Below are 21,630 nucleotides of genomic sequence, written 5' to 3'. Positions count from 1 at the left end.
ATCTGGGTAATAATGTAGGAAATATGACGCCAATCTATATGCTCAGTGGTAATCAAGAAAAAGACCCGCTATGCAATGAATGGAATTCCGACAATAGTCCTGCTCTTGTAAGAAATATACTCATCCCCGAAAAATGCGATAAGGAATCTCTCCTCACCTAGAATCAAAGAAAAACATTAGCATCTCAAACACATATCCGAAGAAAAAAAGACGAGGGATATACTCACGGTAAATCCTCGAACTAAAAAACCGCCACAAAACCAATGCATAACCCACAAAGCAGACCACATTCTGCAGCACCAATTGACTTCCCAACCCCCACCAGAAGAAGCCGAAATAACTCGGATGTCGTAGCACACTGTATATACCGCCTGTCACCAGCACATGGCCCTCTCGACGACGGACTTGCACAATGTGATTGAAATTACTTCCCGCCGTTGCCATGGCGAGTGTGCGCACAATCTGGCCTACGACCATACACAAGATCCCGAAGAGGAGAAGCGCAGTCGATACCGTGCGGATGATGCTTGATGTCGACGATCCGAACAGATAATGCGACACCACGCATTCCAGCATCGCAGATCCATGTGCAATGTTATACGCCGCGCCATTCGAAGTTAACAAGAACGAAGAGACGTCTGCATATTTCGTGTTGTATTGCGCCGTAACCCAGAATTCGAGGAAGTGGAATAGGCAGAGCGAGGAAACGAAGAATGGAATGCGCCAGAGCGTGGTTTGTTGTTGCGGGACGGTGAGCATGTAGATGGTAGTTAGGCTGGAGAGGCCGAGGATGAGGCCGAGCCCGAAGGCGCGTGTTGCAATGCCGGAGAGGGACATGGAGCCATTGGGGAGGATGGAAGGGTCAAGAGGTTTTTCGGCGGCGGGTGGTGGTGGGTTATAGGGTCGGCCGTTGGGAGGGGGGTGAATGGGGGTCGTTGGGTTGTAGGTTGTGTAGGTATTTGTAGTTGCATGGTTGTTTGTGGTGTTGGCTGAAGGAGTGCTGGATGTTGGTGGGCGCCAGGCGAGGTATTCTCCTTCTTGTTGTGGTCTGGTATCTGTGGTTTCAGATGAGGTGGTGAATTCAGCGGAGGCTGCTGATGTGCCGGTCGACATGTTGGACGAGATAAAATGACTGATCAGTCGAATATTTGATTGGTGTTGTCACCAGCGATTATATTGTCCAGAGCATCAAGTCATCCTCTGATCAAGTTGTGTCGGCGAGCTGTGATAATTGTGAGAAAAATAAATGACGTTGCTCCATCGATGTTCCCAAGAGTGGAGCCTAAGGCGGTAGCTCTCCGCAGCTTCTCCATAAATTTGTTCAATTCATTGATTTGGGAAAAGACAAACATGATCGGGATAGTACTGTCGTTGAATGTACTTGGACGATGATAATAATTGATTGCTTCTCATAATTCTCGATTGTTGATGATCTTCACGGGACAGTCCCATGCTATCTCCCCTCACAAACAAAGAGATCGCCAGATCCCACTGGATATTTCCATATCGAAAATCGGGTGCATGACTCATGCTTCTCACACCTACAGACTCTACAGTACTACGTACATGTGGTGCGTACATAGGTCGTACCTGGATGTGGTGGACCCTAGGCTGGTTATGGCCACATCCATGGATATCGACCCTCATACTAGCTCCATCGGCTGCGGGGCAGATGGACGTCTATCATCAGACTGCCACCTGTACATAATAGGACTAAGACACCTGCTCCGCACTGAGTAAAGGCGTGATATGCTCAATCTTTGATATAGCTTATAAGTGTGACTATAGAACAAAGAGCCTAAGAATCTGACCTGTCTGAGACGCCTTCATCCCGGATCGACAGATCATCAAGCACCATGGCCCAACTTACGGAAAAAGAAAAGATGCTTCGTGGAGAGCTCTTCCACGCATTCTCGCCGGAGTTGTTGGCTGCACGTGTCCGGTGCGAGCAAGCCTACAAACGCTTCAACAGCGCCAGTCTAAACGGCGAAATATCGCGCCGACGGCAGATTGAATTATGGCGAGAGTGAGTTATCTGACCCGAATAAAGCAATCAGAACCGGTGACGCATATTGACGACTTTCCTAGCCTTGTCCAAGACACACGACCGTTACCACCGCCAGCCGAAAATCAAGAAGCAGATGATGCTCTTTTGCGAAACGAGCCGTGGGTGCAGGCCCCGATCTCAATGGACCATGGATTCAACGTTAGGGTCGGCGAAGGCGTCTTCATCAACGTCAATTGTGTTTTCATTGATAGCTGCCTTATCACAATAGGAGCTCGTACGCTGCTCGGGCCGAATGTCCACTTGTACAGCGGCGGTCATCCTCTGGACCCTGCCGTTCGCAATGGCACGCTAGGACCCGAGTGGGGGAAGGAGATTCATATCGGCGAAGATTGTTGGCTAGGGGGGAATGTCATTGTTCTTCCCGGCGTGACGATTGGGAGGGGTAGCACCATTGGAGCGGGCAGCGTGGTCACCAAAGTAAGTCAGCTTCAGCTTCAAGACAGTGAGTACATAGAATACATCTTATCTGACTTGCATAGGATGTTCCTGCGTTTCATGTTGCTGCAGGTAATCCAGCTCGCATCATTCGGAAAATTGAAACCAGCATGTCTGAGGACAGTTGAAATGATCGGACGGTCGCTCTTTCCTTTTGTCTACGCACTGTTCAAAGTTGGACGCGCCTTCCCGCGATCGACGATCCTGATTGACGTCAGCCGGTACCTAGCCTTAACAGTTACTTCGTACTTACGTACAGTGCGTATGCCATAACAATACCGAATCTACACCGTCCTCCGGCCTCTTGACCGGAAATATCATAGGAGATTGTGTGCATCAGTTTGTAGTCCTAGATAATTCAAGGCATGAAGTTAAAGTCGCGGAGAGCGACCGTACAATCTCTATGATAACTCCGCATTGGCTGCATTAAATACACTACGGAAATAAAGCTTTAGCTAGCGCCCGTGGAGCCACTCACTTTACATTACCTTACCGGAAATTCAGCCGCGTCGGTACTGTTTATCGCTTATCGCTGCAATGGATTACGGTACTGTACCTTTTCATAGTTACACACCGTACGGCTGCCGTATCAGTAGCATGCAGAAGCTATGACATGATCCTTCTCCTCACAAAGCAAAGACCCAAGACCTTCATGTTTACTGGTCATTTGCCTGAGATTCTATCAATCTTTGATCTCTCTTTTGACTCATTTTATTCTCAGTCATCACCAAGCAGCCTTTGACTACTGGGAAATTCCTCGGTTAAACTTCACTTGGATATTTCCTGCTGTCGTACAGCCACAATCAGATAACAATACAACAAACTTTCACCTGCAGCTTCCGCGGCTAACTCAAAATTCTTGGCAAGGCAGCTACGCCTGCGCGCTGCTATCCACATCCCCGACCAACACAGCACCGCTCGTTGCTCTTTCCCGTCGGCTGTCTAAGACCGGACGAGCTGCCCTGCTCACTCGGTCCTTTCGAATTGTGAATCTCCCAAATCGCAGGAGCTGAGCAAGAGAAAAATGTCATGGCAGGTACCCCGCTAGGCAGCTCCAGCATTAGCACCCCGCCTAGTGCTTCAATACCAGAAGATCCAACACGTATTTACGACGAGCAGATGGAAGATCTATCCTCGCAGACTACCAGGAAACGTCCCCGTCTGGACAGCGGAGCGGATTCACGCGAGTCCATGTCGACCGAAGAGTCGCCTGTCCAGCAATCCGCGTCTCCGAAGACGCCGAACGACGAAGAGCTTCCCTCCTCTCAGCCTCTCTCTAGCCGGGTTACGATCAATATGAAATCCCCCTCCCAACCCGGCGTTACCATACAAGACATTTCATCCGTCCAAGGATTTCCTCGTGAAGAAGATGGCATTGGGTTGGATACGACAGACATTGCGATTCCGCAGCCGGAAGATACCATCATGGCTGGTGCACAGTCTTCCACCGCCATTTCGATATCCTCATCTCCCTCACGAAGTCCAGAGATAGAGGTCGCCGAAGTGGAGGACATGGACCAAGATCCAAACACATCTCGATGGCGCCCACTAGGAGAAGCTGTCCAGGAGCAGAGCTCGGCGGGGATAGTCCAGGTCCATGAGCAATTTTCCTTAGTCGACCATTTCCCAAAGCTTCATGGCAATCCGGACCTAAGGGAGTCTTTGGAGGAGACGGTCAGTATTATTGAAAAAGGTACGTCGTTTGCCTGTCCAGGCTTAGTCGATATCACCCTATAGCAGTTTTGCTAACGACGAAAAGCTCTCCACCATGATTACACGATCTTGAGCCTCGTCAAGCAATGGCTTGCTGGCTGTGTCGACAACCTATCACAAGTTACTTTGGACACAATACGAGATGACCCTGACCGCGAGTTCTGGGAAGATTTTCCTACCATAGTGGAAGGATTACTCCGTAGACAGGTCACCTTTAACCAAAATCAGGGCCCAGGTCTACTGATATTCTTGGAAGAATTCTTTCTGGACTTTGGACAACTTGCACTGCATATGCTCCGGCTCGACATCAATTATCTCACCGTCGTTTCGCAAAGTACGTCAATGCAGCCTTCGGAATGTATCTCTCGGGGCTATGTGCAGTCTCTTGCCTGGCTTTTGCAGATACAAAGTATCCCATTTTTCCGAGCTCTTCTACGGGTCTATCAGTCAAAAGCCATGGATCTTGTGGCCCAAGTATGTGATCATATGGCAGAAGCTCCCTTGAACGCCTTATCGAACATTTCAGACTATATTTCGATTCTTCTTCCCCTACTTCCTCGATTTCCTCAGCTCGCACAATCTTTACTGCCGGCGGTTGGAGTAATCTCTAACTTGCTGGAATCTCGTACCGAACGACGAAAACTTGGTGCGGATGAAAAATTTATCAACTCGCCAATAATGAACCAGACTATCAAAGACTCCTATCCTCTTTTTCGCAAATTGGATGAGGCATACCAGAATGCTGTCACGAAGAAAGCGCCTTGGCTCACCGCAGATATCAGCGAGAACCTGTCGCGCCATATCAATACTGCCTTGCGTGTCTACTGCGATTTCGATGACTCATTTGCTACCAAGCTTGCCGAAGACCTGTCCATAAACATGCCTGAAGCTACTAGTGAAGAATCAGCATTGATCGTCATCAACGCTTGGAAATTCAACACGTTGAAAAGGCATATCATGGATGGACGAATGGAGTTGCGAGTCTGGGGCACTGAGGCCATGCAAGTAGATCTTGTCAACATCTGGCGGCAGAAAATCCAGAGCAACCCTGACGGCGTCGATGTTCCGCTTGTGCAGTACCTCCTGAAATTTCTACGCGACATACAAATCATCGAATACATCGTTGGCGTGGGCTCACATCCTCAGATAATCAGTCGCGGCGGCAACATTGTGGGGTTCTTCATAGTGACCAACACTTATACAGACGCCGACACAGACACAATATGGAAAGCTGTCACGGATGGCCAAGACCAAAGGACTGTTGGCGAAGTACTCACAATGTTGGGCCGCACCGTTGTGATGCACCCATCCACATCTCATGCCTTGCTATACCTTTCCTCCAAACTCCTTGAGCTTCCCATAAATCGCTTTGACCAACGAATGATCGAATTTTGCGATTTACTTTTCCGTACTATGCGAGAGAAGTTTGAGGAAAACCAAGCCACTGACCCCCTAGAAACCTCGCATTTTGATTCGACCCCCTTGCGGATATGCGTGCGCCTCATACGGGAGTCGAATTCGTGCCCTGACATCAGTGACGAGCAAAAGGTCACCCTCCAAAGATTTGCGGGCGGTCAACTCCAACAGCTGCTAAATCTGGGCATGAGTGAGTCAGATAAGCGCGACGTCTATGAGCAGTGTATTCAAGATATTGGAGAAAGAAATGAATTCGCGTCTGGAAGCATACAAGCATTGAATGCCTTGATCCCGACAACTTTTGACTCCCAAGAGACTAGAGCTTTGGCTACAGACTACGAGCTGACTGCTCTAATCATCATGGAATTCGAACAGTTCTGGGGCGGCATCTTTGAAGTTTCTGACAGGTTCTCACAAAATGCTGTATTGTCGCGTGTTCACTTTTTGGGACGGCTCATCGACAAAGTTCCAGACACCATCACTCCCGAGCTCAGTGATACTCTCTGGACGAAAATCTTCATGGCGGGCCACATAGAATCTGCGAGAAGCTCTTTGTGGGAGATGCTTTGTCGTGTCACAAAGATCTGCGTGACTCCAAACCCATTCATAGAGAGGTGCCTTCAACACTATTTACCTAGCGTATCGCCGGCGAACTATTCCCAGGAAATCATGTCATTTGCTGAGCATGCAGTCCAGTATGAAATACGTTTCAATCCTCCTCCGGTTGCTGCTGAGAATGAGATTATCACACTACCAGGCATGGATCGCATCTGGCATTTCATTCTTACGGCACCTCCCAACACTATTGAAGGACGAGCAACGAACTTCGCAATCGAGGTCTACCTTGACCACGGCTTGATACGTAGGGCTCCCGCATCGGCCGCTGAGGCGACACACATCTCCTTGGTTGATCGCTGCGTGGACCAGATAAAATCTGCTGCCACAACATTGAAAGAGTCAAATGGTACCGCAAACTCTGAAGATGAAGCAATGGTCACTGTACCTGGCGAACAAGAGATTGCGTCTGCAGGGCTGAAATTGAGTCGATCTCTTTTGTTTCTGCAGCAGCTCCTTCAGGGGCTTCGTAGTCGACCTCAGTACAGTCCTCCGCAGAGCCAGGCACCCGAGCTCCCGGAACGGATTGGTCAAGGGGAATCTATTGAAATCTCCTATCAGAGCTTCCAGGAATCCAAGCAGTCCCGGGTCTCCACCTTACGTATAGGTAGCCTTTGCACGGCTGCTGAATTAGTCAATCGTTTGACACGAGTGACGGGCTTCAACAAATTCACTGTGATCTACGGAGGCCAAAAGATCAACTTGTTAGATAATCCGGAGATGACAGTGCAAGACCTTAATATCAAGGGTCTTCTCATAATTAGAAAGATTCCGGATGGTACTGAAGCGGCGCCTGCTGGCAGACGCCAATCACTCACACTCGTTGACTCCGAAATTTTGAAGCATTTTGACGACCTTTACGATCTTCTAGACCTTGACGACAGATATGCTCATGAAATTTATGWTTTTCTTATTGTATTCCCGCCGCAAGAACGGGTAAAAGAAATGGTGAGAATGGAGAGCAACACAGAGAACAAGCTCTTTCCTATGGAGAAACCTTATAAGCTGCTATACTCTGTCAAAGCTCTTTCAACTTGTCTACGAGAAGATTTACTCGAGGTATGTCATTAAAACCACTGTTCCATTTGACACAAAAATGCTTACCAATATGTATCAGACCGAGCATCCATCTAGTTTCGTCATTCACAGCACTCAGGTGCTGGTGGGTGCTCTGACTCGGCCAGAAATGTCACTGAATCGAGACGATTGCATTCATCTAGTTTCCGCACGTCACCTACTCGAATGCCTCCTTTTATGTCTCTCAGGTGCGTATCACTGCAGCAGTATTTTTACTTAAATGCTAAAAGTTTAATTAGTGAAAACAACAGAGCCTTTGATCCTACCAAATGCGGAAGTCTTTGTTAAACAATTTCTCTTCTTCATCAAAGCCGCACAAAATGCAGACCCATCCCGATTTAGTCAGCTCGATATTAAAAGGCTCATCTGCCATTCAATAGCCGTGCTCATAGATGCTTCTATACGACATCAGGACTTCTGGAATGTAGCCAAGCAGCACGCTCACTTTGATGAATTGATCTTTTCACTACTTCTAGACGAGAATCGCCAGTTGATTCGCCGTCAAGTTGCAGAAAAGATAATGGCTACCTGCAATATCCCTTCTGCCTCCAAAAAGCCAGCAAACGCGGATGCGAGCAACGGAGATCTACCGAGTCAGGCTGACGATTCGACAATTATTGACATAATTTCCACAATATGGGATGCGTTTGTTCAAAATATGCAGAATACAGTTCGTTTCGCAAAACAATCGCAGGAATACTTCTCCGCTGCTATATGGGTTTTCCGATCGGTTGCTGAACGAAGACCGCAAAATGTTGACTTCTCCGAATACATTTTAAGGTGGAGTGAGAGCATGCTTAGCCATGAAACCGAAGAGGTAAGTTAAATGCGTGCGTTTGCTCTTGCCAGGTAATAGGCTAAAATATGATTAGTTTGTGGGACGTGAGCCTGTGGATCATATCATACTAGGATTCGCACGCCTCTTGAGACTGTGTTTGGAGGTGGCTGTCAAAAGAGATACAACGATCAATGCAGCGTAAGCTAAGCCAGCCTTGTTCTAAAACTTTGCATAGTACTGACTGAGTAATAGTGTCCTCATTGATAGCCTTGTCAACAATTACCTATTCCCAGACTTGTCAGAACCGTCAGATACCGAAATTATCAAGCCACGCATTCCAGTAATGAACGAGGAGACAAGAGAAGAATTATACAAAATCTTGTTTTTGTTAGCTAGACAGGAAGAAAACTTTGGTAGGATCGTCGGCCTGATGAATGATCTCATTCCACGCGGTAAGTGCTGGTTCTTTGGTCTGCTTGGCTTTCTCTCATGGTAACTCCAGATTACACATACAATACAACTTGGGCTATCGATCGACTTAAGGCAATCAGGTCTCCCGAGGGTTATGCGGGCTTGAAGAATCTATCAAACACCTGCTATCTGAATTCACTCTTCACGCAACTCTTTATGAATGTGGGATTTCGCGACTTTATGCTCCAAGTTGCCTTAGACGACCCAGAGGCATCACAGAAGCTGCTCTCAGAGACGAAGAAGATTTTTGGAAATATGCAAGAGACTTGGTGCAAATATGTTGATCCTGAAGGAGCAGTATGTTCTATACGGACTTATGACAACGAGTCGATCGATGTCAACGTTCAGATGGATGTTGATGAGTTCTATAATCTGCTATTTGATCGCTGGGAAGCTCAGATAACGAACCCAGAGGAAAAAAAACGTTTCCGCTCGTTCTACGGCGGTCAATTGGTCCAACAGATCAAATCCAAAGAGTGTGAACATATCTCTGAGCGGCTTGAGCCTTTCTCGGCAATCCAGTGTGATATCAAGGGCAAAGCGAACCTCGAGGAAAGTCTTCAAGCATACGTTGAGGGAGAGATTATGCAAGGAGGTTGGTCGTTCAGCGTGCATGATCGAGATACTATTGCTAACTTTTTGAAGATAACAAATACTCGTGCACATCCTGTGGACGTCACGTTGACGCAGTAAAACGGTAAACAAACCCTCTCAGACAAATATACATAGTCCAAGCTGACATCTTTTTCTAGAGCATGCTTGAAGGAGATTCCTGACAACCTTATATTCCATCTAAAACGATTCGATTTTGACATGCTTACAATGATGCGAAGCAAGATCAATGATGAGTTCCAATTTCCTGAACGCATTGACATGACACCGTATAAGGTGGAATCTCTCTCCGACTCAAACATGCAACTTGAAGAGGATGTCTTTGAGCTAGTCGGAGTACTTGTTCATAGCGGCACGGCTGAATCAGGTCACTACTATAGTTATATTCGGGAGCGTCCGACTGCTGGAACCAAGAAGTCGTGGGTCGAGTTCAACGACGCAGACGTCACTTCTTTCGACCCATCAAAAATCGCAGAGCAATGCTTTGGAGGATCAAACGACTATCACGGGCCATCTATGGGACCTACACGTTTTGGGAAAGTCTGGAATGCTTACATGCTCTTTTATCAGCGTGTCTCCAGGATGGATTCTGAGCGAGAAATTTACAAGCCAGAGATGAAAGACACACCAGTGCATGTACCCCTGCCACTCGACCTTGGAAATCACATCGCCATGGAGAATGAGATTTTCATACGCACATATTGTCTTCTAGACCCTTACCATGCCTATTTTATTCGCTGCCTTCTCCAGTTATCTAAGGAGCACGTGCTATCCGGTTGGACTGCCGCTTCGAGATTACAAAAGACGACTATTTACGTGGCTATGGATACCGTGGAACAACTGATTGCAAAAGCTAAAGAGCTGCCAGAGTTCGACCAAATCATGCTCGAGCTGAAAAAAACCCTTCAGGAAACTCCGAAGGGAGCATTTAGAATCATCAAATGGATCCGTGACCGAGACACAGGACTACGCAATCTCATTCTAAAGGCTCCTCAGCCAGTCCGTAGCGTCGCGGTTAAAATATTCATCATGGCTCTCGTACGAGTCCACGAACTAGCAGGTGACGAGACCTTGAACGACTCAGAGCGAACCAAGTGGCAATCGAGATACTTGAATTGTTGGCAGTACATTGTGATAGGACTGAATAACCTTTGGCCAATACTCTACACAGCCAGTCGTTCCTGGGATGATTATTTCGAGTTTCTGGCCATCCTCACGACTGTTCAGTCTCCGCAGATTGATGTCTTGCTTGACAATGGCTTCCTTCTCAAATGTCTTGAAATGATTTGGCTAGACAGGGATGACTCGAAGAACCTCAAGCTGCAATATCCGAACTACTACAGACTTTTGGAACGTGGTCGCAAATTCTCGCATCGAAAATTGATGGAATTACTAGCGCAATTGTTGAGATACATCGATTTTGGTTTGTCACCTACGCCTGACGATGAACCTCGCACCACTAGTGATGGCCGATTTTCTCTAAATATCGCTGAGAGCTCTTTTATTTTTGAGCTTGGAAGAGCCAATAATGGGGAACTTGTCTTTTTGAAAAAGATTCTTCMCCATCAAATCAMCCCAGCCGCTATTCGATCGATCTTCTCACTCTTGCTCGATGCAGACCCTCAGGCTAAGCTCGCACAACCGATAATCAAAGTCCTTGAGGATGGCCTCCGAGCATCTCCGGCACAACTCTGCTCGCCTTACCTTGACGCGGCTGTAGTATTCTGTTCCCGCAGCCGCAGCGAACAGCAAGTGATTGACATCATCGATTATATTGCTAAAGGAGTTGAATCGATAGGCGAGAGTGGAGGCAGAGAGCACATCAACTTCTTCACAAACATCATTTCTTGCCACAACGAGCGTATCGGAAAGGACGAAACCTGGTTCACAGAGAAGGTTGTCGAACGCATTCCCGACTGGGCACCCACTCTGCTTATTTATCAAGATAGGGTGGTCAAAAACGTGACGTTTGACTTGCTGCGGAATGCCCTGTTCAATCAAGAACGGGAAGACACCCGTGAAGAATATCGAACCTTCTATTACAAGGTTGCTAGGGAACTTGCCCAGGCGTCTGTGGAGGTTTTGAGGAAGACGTATCTCACTAGTGAGGGCCAAACTGTAGAGAGCAAGGTCGTGGACAACATGCGGGTCGTGATTGCACATTGTCTTCGTACCTACTTCGATGAAAGCGATGCTGATGACGCGGAATTCATGCACCAAGCTGAAGGTGAGCCTCCATTACATTTCATCAGTCCATTTCATCCATCTAAAATCTCTCTCTAACCTATTTCCAGCTGTTCTCGGTGCTATCGAGCAATTATCGGTGGATGTGCCCGAAGAAATAGCATCTGGTATGTAGCTTGCGTTCTCTTATGTGTTTTTGTTTCCTTTTTTCGTTTCTGACCGCAATGATGTTATTCAGCGTCTGATTTTGCTTCACCAGAAGATTGGGATGAACAGTCTGGCATGGGGAGTGACTCTGAGTATGGTATGGCAACGCCGTGATCGGTAGATTCCACAGTCAAAACTCAATCACATCCTACAAACCCATGTCTCACTCACCGGCTTTCCACGTCGTGTGTGCCGAATCGAACGAGTACAAACGCAACATGAAGAACCAAAGACACATCCATGAAATCACCCATGAACCCATGACCATCTCTACTTTCTTGCATCCATGAAGGCGTTTCTCTCTGATGTTATAAATCACACACACAAGGAAGATTGGACGAGGCAAATCGGCCTTTTACCTATTTGTTTCTTCTATTTGGCATACATTTCTAGGATTGTTCTTAATACATGATCATTTCAGTGGAACATGCAGCGTTCTCGTTGATGGTTTTTCTTTTCTCTTTATTGCTGCTTAGGTAGACTTTCAGTAACGACGGAGAGGCTTAGGTATTTAAATTTGAAATCAGATTTGCCTACCAAGTCTATTTGAGTAATAAGTAGATGTAAGTCGCTAAAGCCAAAGAAGGAAAAATGGTAGTATAGTACAAATGATAGTACAAATGTATAGCAAGAAATCTTTTCCACGAGACGTTCTATGAAACGTCCTCAAATTCTTCTTCATCTTCATCAGATTCTTCCTCTTTCTTGACGCTATCGTCCTCCGTTTTTATTTTCTTGCTCACAGGACCATCATCAATTGGAGTTCCAGGTGTACCAGAAGCAGTTTGGGGCGCACTACTACCAGACTCCGAGTCGAGTTCACGCTTAATTCCAGCTATGGGCGAGCGTCCCAAAGCCGGTGCACTGGTTGGGCCTTGTCCAAGCGTCGTCGCGGCCGGTGTGCCGACGACAGATATATCCTCGAAATCATCCTCATCTTCGTCGTCATCAGAGTCATCTTCATCTGGGGATGTTGCTTCTTCAGCCTTGGCTTTTGCGATTTCGGCGTAATATGCGGCAATGTCGTCCAGCGCATCCATGCTTGGTTTCGTCTCGTCGCCATCATCTTTGATTTCCGCTTTGATTTCCGCGTCTGTTTCGGCTTTTATTTGGCCGATATTACCAGCTGTAGTGGAAACGGTCGAATGCGTATGCCAGACGGGAAGAGCGTTTTGTTTCTCAAAGGCCGCTTTGCGCGCCGCGTCTGCCTCTTGTTCGGCCGCGGTTTTCTCGGCTGATGATTGCACTGACACTTCAATAGCGGCGGCATCGACTCTCTGGTTTCCGCGAACTGCTGCTGGTTGTTTCGCTGCGGCCGCCATGGCGGGTTTCGAGGGATGTGTTTGCTGATTGCGAATGACTTCGACTTTGTGGTCCCATGCGGTCTCGAAGTCATTAACTGGAATATCCGTTGCGTCAATCTGTTTTAGCAGAGTTGTGAATGCTTCCAGTTGTGCCATGAGTTTACTATTCTTTTCGTGACCAGTACGGTCGAGTCCTTCCGTGCCTTTGACATCTTCGGTACGCTCCAGAATAGCACCGCAGGATTGACACTCGAATCCTTCATCGCTGTAGAGGCTCAGAACGTCGAGTTCGGTCCATTCTGATCCACATCGTAGACATATGTACTCTTTACGATCCTCGCTCGGCGTATATTGGGCTTTGATAGTGGACGTTAAGCGAAGGACTCGGAATTTGATCGCGTCAATGACAGGGTGTAGCGGGATGTAATAGTAATCGCGGTTCACGGGCCGAGTAGAGCCTTCACGGATCTCACTTCGCGTGTGACTATATACGCAAAACTATGATGTTAGCAAATCATGAATAAGAAATGCACCAGATCCAAGGAGAAGACTGTACACCGCTATGAGACGATCTTCCCGCAACCTAGAACAAAGCTTCCGCAAATCCTTCTGCTGCATGCCGAGTAGATGCGCAAGGTCTTCGGCATGAAGTCTGAGAGTAGTGTCAGCGACGGTTATCTCACTTCAAAAACTCGTCCGAATAGCAGAAGACTCAGGAGTCATACACTGAGTGTATAAACAGTGCATCAACCACTAGGATCTGTCGGGTTTCGTAGAAGGCGCGAACGACGCTTCGGACTAGTGCGCTTGCCACATCCATGATTTCTCAATAGAGGGTCGGTTTCTAGAGATGAGCGAGAGACGAGATCGTTCGCGGTTGGAAGTGGTGATGTGTGTCGCGACTGAAAAGCCGGGACCAGAATGTCGAGGACCTATGCGAAAGGTGAAAGCGACATGACCTTTAGCCCTTCAGCAGAAGATTGAGGAAATATTTATGCGAAGGACTATGAAAATGCGACCGCCTTGTGATAGCTTTGAAAACAGAGTCGCGCAGACAGCTCGGTAACCGGAGAAAGGTATGAAAATAACGGTCAATGATGCCTTGGATTGATGAGCAATACTTACAGATAGCGGCAGATCCCACACCGCCTGCTTTCTTGAGACTAGCTCATATATACTTAATCGCAGTATCTCACCAATAAATCGAAGGCCCACACTGTCGACCGCCGTTAGCCGCCGAGAAATAATTTCAATCTCTAGATCCAAAGCCTCATTGAGACAACAATCATTGGCAATAAAAGCCTTGACTGGATTGAATTGAACCAGATAGCTAATTGTCGATCGATATTCCTGCATCTTTAATTTTGCGCCTATGTACAGCATCCCTGTCCGAAGGCGAGGACTTGCGCAATTGTCATCACTATTTTTTCTGTCAAATACTCAAGCTCGAAATCGTATTGCGATATCACTGGTACCATCAATTTCACCTTTCAGAAAATACTCGCGACTCAATCAAATTGAAATCGTCCCCCGGGTCTCAACTAAAGCTTCAACATGGCAAGAGGAAGAGGTGGAAATAATCAGAAACGCCATATGGGACGTAACGAATATTTGTAGGTCCTGCGCCCTTCTCTTTTCGTTCCACTTGGAGAAATTATTCTGACTAAATCGCAGTCGCCAGAAACGGGATGACGGAAATGATCGAGAAGTGAACAAAGACCGAAATGATGAGGAACAAGCGCAAAAGAAGCGCAAGATAGAAAATGGCGAGGTGTCGGTGCCGATATATGCTACTCAATTCTCGGCAGAGGATATTGCTGCTGAGGAACGACGGCCGAAGAAGAAGGTAGCTGTTATGATTGGGTATTCTGGCACTGGGTACCATGGCATGCAGCTGTACGTTCATTTTATGGTCTAGCAGCTCGGGAGAGATTACTGACTTACAATTGTAGGAGTCCCACCGAAAAGACTATAGAGGGAGACTTATTCGCTGCTTTTGTTGCTGCTGGCGCAATCTCCAAGGCCAACGCAGCTGATCCCAAAAAGTCTTCGCTCGTCCGATGTGCTCGTACCGACAGAGGCGTTCACGCAGCTGGAAATGTGGTTTCCCTCAAACTAATCGTCGAAGATCCCGACATTGTTCAAAAAATCAATGACAACCTAAGCCCGCAGATCCGCGTTTGGGGATATGAGACTGTCACCAAGGGTTTCAGCTGCTATCAGCTTTGTGACTCGCGCATGTACGAATATTTGATTCCTACTCACTGCTTCTTGCCGCCTCATCCCAGCACACACCTGGGTAAGAAGACTGTACAGCTTGCCGAGGAGAAAGGGGACATGGAAGGTTTTCTTGCAAGACAAGAAGGGGTCTTGGACTTTTGGCAGGATATTGACGAGAATGAGATCAAGCCTATCTTAGAGAAGGTGCCTGAAGAGATTCGAAGGCTTGTTCAGAGAGCGCTGTATATCGAAGAAGACAGCAACAAAGAACCGCCAGTTGACAAGGAGCAACCCCAGCCTGTCGATGTAACGGCCAAACTTGAAGAAGCTCAGGAGATTTCAGCATCCACCGAGGAGAACGCGCAGCAGAAGGACGGCGAAACCCAAGAAGCCCCCAAACCGAAACTTACCGCCGAGCAAAAAGAAATTATCAACACCAGCATCAAACAAATAAAAGCTGCCTACCAGTCCGCCAAACGCGCCTACCGCATCCCCCCAAACCGCCTACAGAGAGTCCAAGACGCGCTCGACAAGTACATCGGCACCCGCAACTTCCATAACTACACCATCCAAAAGACATTCCGCGACCCATCCTCTCGACGAATCATCAAATCCTTCGTCGCCAACAAGGAGCCCATCATCATCAATGGCACGGAATGGGTGAGTCTCAAGGTCCACGGACAGAGTTTCATGATGCATCAGATTCGTAAGATGGTAGCCATGGTCGCGCTCATAGTTCGTTGCGGATGCGATCCCAAAATCATTGAGGAGAGTTATGGTTCTACGAAACTATCAATCCCCAAGGCTCCCGGATTAGGTCTGTTGCTGGAGCATCCGATTTTCGATTCGTATAACAAGAGGGCCGCGAAGGATTTTAATAGGGAGACGATTGATTTTGCCAAGTATGAGAAGGAGATGAATGAGTTCAAGCAGAGGGAGATTTATGATCGAATTTTCAGGGAGGAGGAGGAATCGAATGCGTGAGTTTATTCAATTCGTTCGGGAATAAGCGAATGAGTTGATGGTTCGTTAGCTAATATGTCTACATAGGTTCGGTGTCTTTTTCAACCATGTCGACCATTATCCGGCGAATACTTTCCTTTACCTGACTTCGGCAGGCATCGCAGCCTCTCAAGGATCCGATCCGCGTGCTACGGCTGGAAAGGTGAAGGCCAGCGAAGAAACTTTGGCAGGTATCGAGTCGGAGCCTGAGGAAGATGCATCTGGTGCAGAGGGAGGTTAGACAACTCGAATAGATATACTGCCTTTAGATTCTGGAGCCATTATGGACTACCAGAATTCAGCTACAATATCCAGTATCAAAAAGAATATTTAAATGAACTATTCATCCATTACTCAATACAAAAACATACCTCACAACCGGGAAAAAAAAAAACAAATCGAAATTGAGAATGAACAGTAGAACGAACAAAGACAAATATGTTCTTGGTTTGAGCTCTGCTTCGATCCTTGAACAACGCTGTCATGACTAGTCATATCTCGTTGTACGCCTTTCAACAAAATTCAGTGAAATATCCCACAATGAGGAAGTGTACACCAGAGTCGTCGAGAAGAATATAAAATGTGCAAGCAATTATTGCCAAGACAAGAAAATCACAACAAGAACCTTGAAATAGAGCCATGAAGGAAAATGAAGAAGAATGAGAAGGAAAGAGCTTGGTATAGTGACAAAACTTCAAGAAAATCCGGCGACGAAATAGAAATGTAAACAAGAATGGAAGTCTTTAACATCATGAGTGAAGGTTATTGAGGTCCGCAGTCATTAAAACATGAGAGATCGAGTCTTTTCCCGTCGTGCTTCAGGAGAGCGAACTTCAGGCTGGGACAGATTGTGTTGGTGTCGAGGCTTTGTTGGTTGAGAAGCCGGTGCTTTCTGGTGCGGGGATTGTCCGTTGGGACCCATTAAACGATCAAGTGCTTCGCGTTTAGCGTTCAATGCCTTTTCATGCTTGAGGACCAGCTCTGTCCAGGCCTTCACTTGACCAGTGCCCGCAGCATAACCTTTACCAACAGTGTCCGACAGCACTGTCATCCATCCTTCCTTCTCGGCGCGGCTATCAGCATAGAAGTCGATCACCTCCCCATTGGCAAACCGGATGCGGAATCCCTCCTCCACAAACATATATCCCTCCTCTTCTTCCGAGAACGCCGACTTGCGTCTTCCGCCTCCTCGAGTTGTGGTTTCCTTCTGAGTCAAAGCCGACTTGTCATCAATTAGTTTAGCAGCCTTGGCCAGGTTGATTGTGGCACGCGGTTGCCGAGTCACTTCGTGATAGGCAGTCAATTTTGATCCCTGCAACCGGAAAAATCGTCTTCTCCAGTACTGTATCGCGGCCATTAGCATTCATTCTACAACTGAGAGAGAATGGGAACTCACAGGACAATCGCCTCCTTGTTGGGAAAGGTAGCCTTCCCACATGCGAGAGGCAGCATTTTCTGCCTCGCGCATTTCACGTATGCAGGCGTTCATACTTTTTGGCATGTCTTCTTCCTTGGCACCTTTTGGTATAGGAACGAAGAGAAGTTGAAGCTCCAAGTTACCAACCTTATAGGGAGGTCGCTTTTGCACAATATTGAGCGAGCTGCTCTTTTTGCTCTTCACACTTGATGGTTCCTCAACCGCCCATTCATTGAAGCAGGGAACGCGGGTTACATAAGGTCGACCATATGCATACTTTTCATGATCCGACAGAGACACGTAGGCACGAGCAAAGCTACCATCGCGATCAATGATCGAGCGAAGCTTTTCCCAAGGACCGGCGTTGGCCTTTGCTTCCAGTCTCTGTTTTTCTTGTTGCTCCAATTGCTGCTTCATCTCCATTTCTTTGCGCTTCTTTGGAGATGCGAAGACACGACTGAAAGCCGAAGACTTCTGTTTCGAGGGAGTAGCAGACACCACTGATTCTCGGCTTTGCTTCAAGAATGTGCCGTCAGTCTTCATTTGCAAGGTCAGTTGGAACTCCAAGTCTCTGTGAACGATGAGCTCGAATTCCTGGCCAATTGGAGCGCTCCTTCCGAGCTSGAGCCATGATGTCGTGACGCAATGCAAGCCATTATCCAATGTCAACGCGAATTGAAGTTTCTCACCTGGAAAATATATTGGTCAGTGGAAAGTAAGAATATCAGGCTGATGGTAAGAGAACTTACTCTTCGGTAAAGGCAAGTCTAAATCTCGAACCCCGACGACTTTGACAAACAGTCTGCCTCTCTCTTGGTCATCCTCTGGCTGCTCGGTCTCTACCTCCTCGATGCTTTGTTGGACATCCTGAACATTGCTCGGCATACCTGGCAAAGGCGGGACTACTCCAGGGACAGGTTTCTTTTTGATAGCACCGGGAGCCTTTGAACTTTGACGGCGCATCTTTCCATTCCAGGGCTCAGCAGTCCAAGTAGGCTGGCTGGCTTTGCGAGGCGATGTGTTCTCTGGTTTGGTATCGACATTTTTCGCAGCAGCGTTCTGAGGAGCAGTTTGAGGTTCATCATTGGAATTGCTAGAAGCAATAATGACCTTCGTATTTTGACGCATGAGGTAGCCTCTCTGTTTGAGTGGATATTTGTTAGCAAAAGAAGTTCCAAACTGGGAAGGGTTCAAATGTCCAATGGGTCCTGATGGGAATTCTTTAAGGATTCCGAGTGGGATGGGTGTTGTTGAGGATGGGAAGACTTTTCTGGAAAGGGCTAGATTAAACGCAACCTTTTGGGCTTCAATAACTCGGTCGAATTCCTTATCCAAACCAAGGTCAAGACCTTCGCCAGAGCCAGTAAAGGGGATATCCAATTTGACAAGACTGCTTTGTCTCTGGCTTACTTCCGGCACTGCGAGGGTTGGTAGGACGTCGTTCGCCTGCTCGCCATCCTGTGATTCCTGTTCGGTGTCGTCTTCCTGGGTGTGCTCAATGGCTTCTTCGGCGACTGGTACGATTGCACTCTGGACGCTAACTTTACGGCGGACGGCGGCCATTGACTGTACATCAGCGGGCGTTAGTGATGGGCGAGTTTTCAAGCCAGTACCAGGGGCTTTGATGGTGGCAACAAGCTCCGAGACCGGCTCTGGAGTGGTTTCATATTCAGATTCCTCGTCTCCGGATCCGTCATCGACTGGATGTCTAATCACGGAATCAGGGGTAGATGGTTCGTCAGCCACTTCACCGGTCTGCATCTCTGGAGTTTGAGGGCGTCGAAGTGGTTCGGGGATGTTTATCAAACCAAAGTCGAGATGCTCAAACCCGTTCGATGACCCAGTTCCAGTCTCGGATGATACCTGGTCATGCTCAATGGTCTCCTTGACATCTTCTGTTTCTGGAACATGGACAGTAGTGACGTCGGTCTCAGTGGTTTCGGCCGAAATATCCCGTTCTTGTTTGATGGTGTCCCTTGAATTTCGCGAATAATTGCTTTCATCGTCTTCATCGCCTCCAAGTCGGTCTTCGTCTGAAGGAAGAGGTAGTCCATGTGCATTAGGTCCGAAGTACTCTGGAATGTCGTACACATCGCCCTCGTCATCACTCAATGGCTCGTCCTTGATCTGAACATCGAACTCTTCCATATGATCTTCCAGAGAAGGAATGGGAACATCTGGATCGTATTGTGTGTGGGGAGGTGGACTGGAGTTAAATTGAGAGGAATAGTCCCCATCGACGTCGTCAATTTCCTCCTCATCATAGCTGAGATCTTCCCTAGACTTCAAGTTTCGGAGAATATCCTCCCGAGAGATATGTGGTGGAGTATCAACCTGGCTTGCTATGGACTCGGATGCTCGCCTATCTTCATATTCGCTTCCAGCGCTTCTCTCGCGCGCCCCAGCCCTCCTCATGCGTCTTTCCTTTTGGCGTTCCAGCTCTAATTGTTGGTCATTATCGTCTCTCTCTTGTAGCATCATAAGTCGTAGCCTGTCTTCCAGGTTCATGGACGGTCGCCCTGATCCCACAATGTCGGTTTTGGAATACGAAGCTGGGCCGGGAGGAGAAGGCAGCACACGCTGTCCACTAGCAGCCCGCTCGAATGCTGCAGACAATTTATCAGGACTGCTCACACGAGTCGATTGATCTTGAGATCGCGCGTTAGGCAGTGGTGGAAGAGGGCGCTTCTCGCCATTCGAGTCAAGGGAATCGATACGAGAGCCATGAGTGGATGTATCGTGATTCGTCACGGGCTGGACTTCAGGACCGGGGCTCTCAGGGTGATCAACAAACGGATCTCCATCCTCGCTGACCAAGTCATCATTTGCCGAATCAGGGCTCATGAATCGCCAGTCTTCAGGCAGAACAACTGGGGTTTTTTCGATGTCCTCCAGAGAAGCGTCGAAGCTGTCGTCACGATCTAAAGATGAACCTCGGTCGAAACTTATATCAATTTCATCCTCGTCGAATTCGTAACTGCCTTCTCGTGATTCTGCAAGAGACGAGATATCAGGGGTGGTCATCTCGTACTCATTGACCTGAGGGGGGGCCGCGTCAAAGGTGACACTCTTGGGATTTCTTTCAGAGAAACGCGAAGGTCCATCGTCTACATCTGACCAAATATCAGACTCGGGGTCAAATAATTTTTGTCCGAATCGTGTCGCTTTGGATAAGCTTGACTTGGGGGGTGAAGGCTGGTCTTTGCTTGGAGAAACTGGTCTGTATTGTGGTGACTCTTGTGCCTCTCGATGTGGTGATTGCACGTCACTCTGGCTTCGGCCGTGGAACGACCGACCTGTTGCTAATGGGCGCTCTGGAACAGAAATATGAGATGGGTCATATTCTGTATTCTGCTCACGAGCGATCAAACTGCTATTTTTTACACGAGACGCGCGCTTGAGATTTTCTATTGACGCCCTTTTGGTTGGAGAGTAGGGCACTTCTGGGTCATATGGCTTCGCGTTTTCCGAATTCAAAGAAACAAAGGATGATTGCGATTCGCGATCTTGCCAGAAGAGGCGTTTTGAGGTTGAATTATTAAATGGCGATGAATCAAATGGAGACGAGCCCAATGTATACTATCCAGCGCATTAGTAAATCTGGGAATTTTCGACGACGCCCATGTCAAAACGTACCTTGGTCGGGGGCTGTTTCCAGCTTGGAGAATTCCGTCGCTGAGCCATTGGGCTCAACTCTGACAAAGGACGCGGGCTAGCCATCTTTGTCTGCGGTCAAGATGCTGTCGCTGGCTTATATCGTACAATGCGTGGCGTCGCAGTAGACGCCTCAAAACTATGAGGATGATGGATAAACAAGAAGGTATTGTCCAACAAGTACAGGTGTGAGGTGGGTTGTAATGGGGTCTGGAATGCTATGGCGTAGGTGGGCCAGTGCAATGGCTGGACGTGGATATCGCCGGTCGAGTCTCTTCAAAGTATGCCTGATCTGACTCGAAAGTGCCGGTATGGCTGCCTTCAACGTCAAAAGAGCAGGGAGAAAGCGATTGTTCAGAAAAGAAGGAAATGTGGTGTAGATGAGAGGTAGAGACGGTTTTTGAAGGCGAGCGAGGAGAGTCCAGGTTGGAGGAGACGTTTCATAAAGGATAAATAA

General features: G+C 47.7%; 5 protein-coding genes across 5 annotated transcripts; 2 read left to right on the top strand and 3 right to left on the bottom strand.

Annotated features, from left to right (window-relative positions):
• Nucleotides 1–68: 68 nt before the first annotated feature.
• Nucleotides 69–1,113, bottom strand: BHQ10_007149 (uncharacterized protein; the record flags this gene model as incomplete). The annotated part of the gene is made up of 2 exons (XM_040879813.1): nucleotides 69–157; nucleotides 228–1,113. The coding sequence occupies 2 exons, from the start codon at nucleotides 1,111–1,113 to the stop codon at nucleotides 69–71; spliced, it is 975 nt and encodes a 324-aa protein (XP_040735653.1).
• Nucleotides 1,114–1,856: 743 nt separating this feature from the next.
• BHQ10_007148 (uncharacterized protein) lies at nucleotides 1,857–11,690 on the top strand (the record flags this gene model as incomplete). Its single annotated transcript, XM_040879812.1, has 14 exons — nucleotides 1,857–2,026; nucleotides 2,089–2,485; nucleotides 2,548–2,575; nucleotides 3,510–4,196; nucleotides 4,263–7,306; nucleotides 7,365–7,512; nucleotides 7,564–8,141; nucleotides 8,197–8,300; nucleotides 8,355–8,554; nucleotides 8,605–9,168; nucleotides 9,219–9,270; nucleotides 9,326–11,412; nucleotides 11,480–11,536; nucleotides 11,608–11,690. 14 exons carry the CDS (start codon nucleotides 1,857–1,859, stop codon nucleotides 11,688–11,690), a joined length of 8,199 nt encoding a protein of 2,732 aa, XP_040735652.1.
• A 539-nt stretch (nucleotides 11,691–12,229) lies between these two features.
• On the bottom strand, nucleotides 12,230–13,700 carry BHQ10_007147 (uncharacterized protein; the record flags this gene model as incomplete). Its single annotated transcript, XM_040879811.1, has 3 exons — nucleotides 12,230–13,364; nucleotides 13,464–13,532; nucleotides 13,606–13,700. The coding sequence occupies 3 exons, from the start codon at nucleotides 13,698–13,700 to the stop codon at nucleotides 12,230–12,232; spliced, it is 1,299 nt and encodes a 432-aa protein (XP_040735651.1).
• A 734-nt stretch (nucleotides 13,701–14,434) lies between these two features.
• BHQ10_007146 (uncharacterized protein) lies at nucleotides 14,435–16,343 on the top strand (the record flags this gene model as incomplete). Its single annotated transcript, XM_040879810.1, has 4 exons — nucleotides 14,435–14,493; nucleotides 14,555–14,776; nucleotides 14,833–16,080; nucleotides 16,151–16,343. The coding sequence occupies 4 exons, from the start codon at nucleotides 14,435–14,437 to the stop codon at nucleotides 16,341–16,343; spliced, it is 1,722 nt and encodes a 573-aa protein (XP_040735650.1).
• A 540-nt stretch (nucleotides 16,344–16,883) lies between these two features.
• Nucleotides 16,884–21,239, bottom strand: BHQ10_007145 (uncharacterized protein; the record flags this gene model as incomplete). The annotated part of the gene is made up of 4 exons (XM_040879809.1): nucleotides 16,884–17,444; nucleotides 17,499–18,208; nucleotides 18,269–21,098; nucleotides 21,156–21,239. 4 exons carry the CDS (start codon nucleotides 21,237–21,239, stop codon nucleotides 16,884–16,886), a joined length of 4,185 nt encoding a protein of 1,394 aa, XP_040735649.1.
• Nucleotides 21,240–21,630: the final 391 nt, after the last annotated feature.

The sequence above is a fragment of the Talaromyces amestolkiae genome, assembly GCF_001896365.1.
Source record: "Talaromyces amestolkiae strain CIB chromosome Unknown scaffold14.1, whole genome shotgun sequence".
NCBI classification, from domain to species: Eukaryota; Fungi; Ascomycota; class Eurotiomycetes; order Eurotiales; family Trichocomaceae; genus Talaromyces; species Talaromyces amestolkiae.
This window is presented reverse-complemented; position numbering and strand designations above follow the sequence as displayed.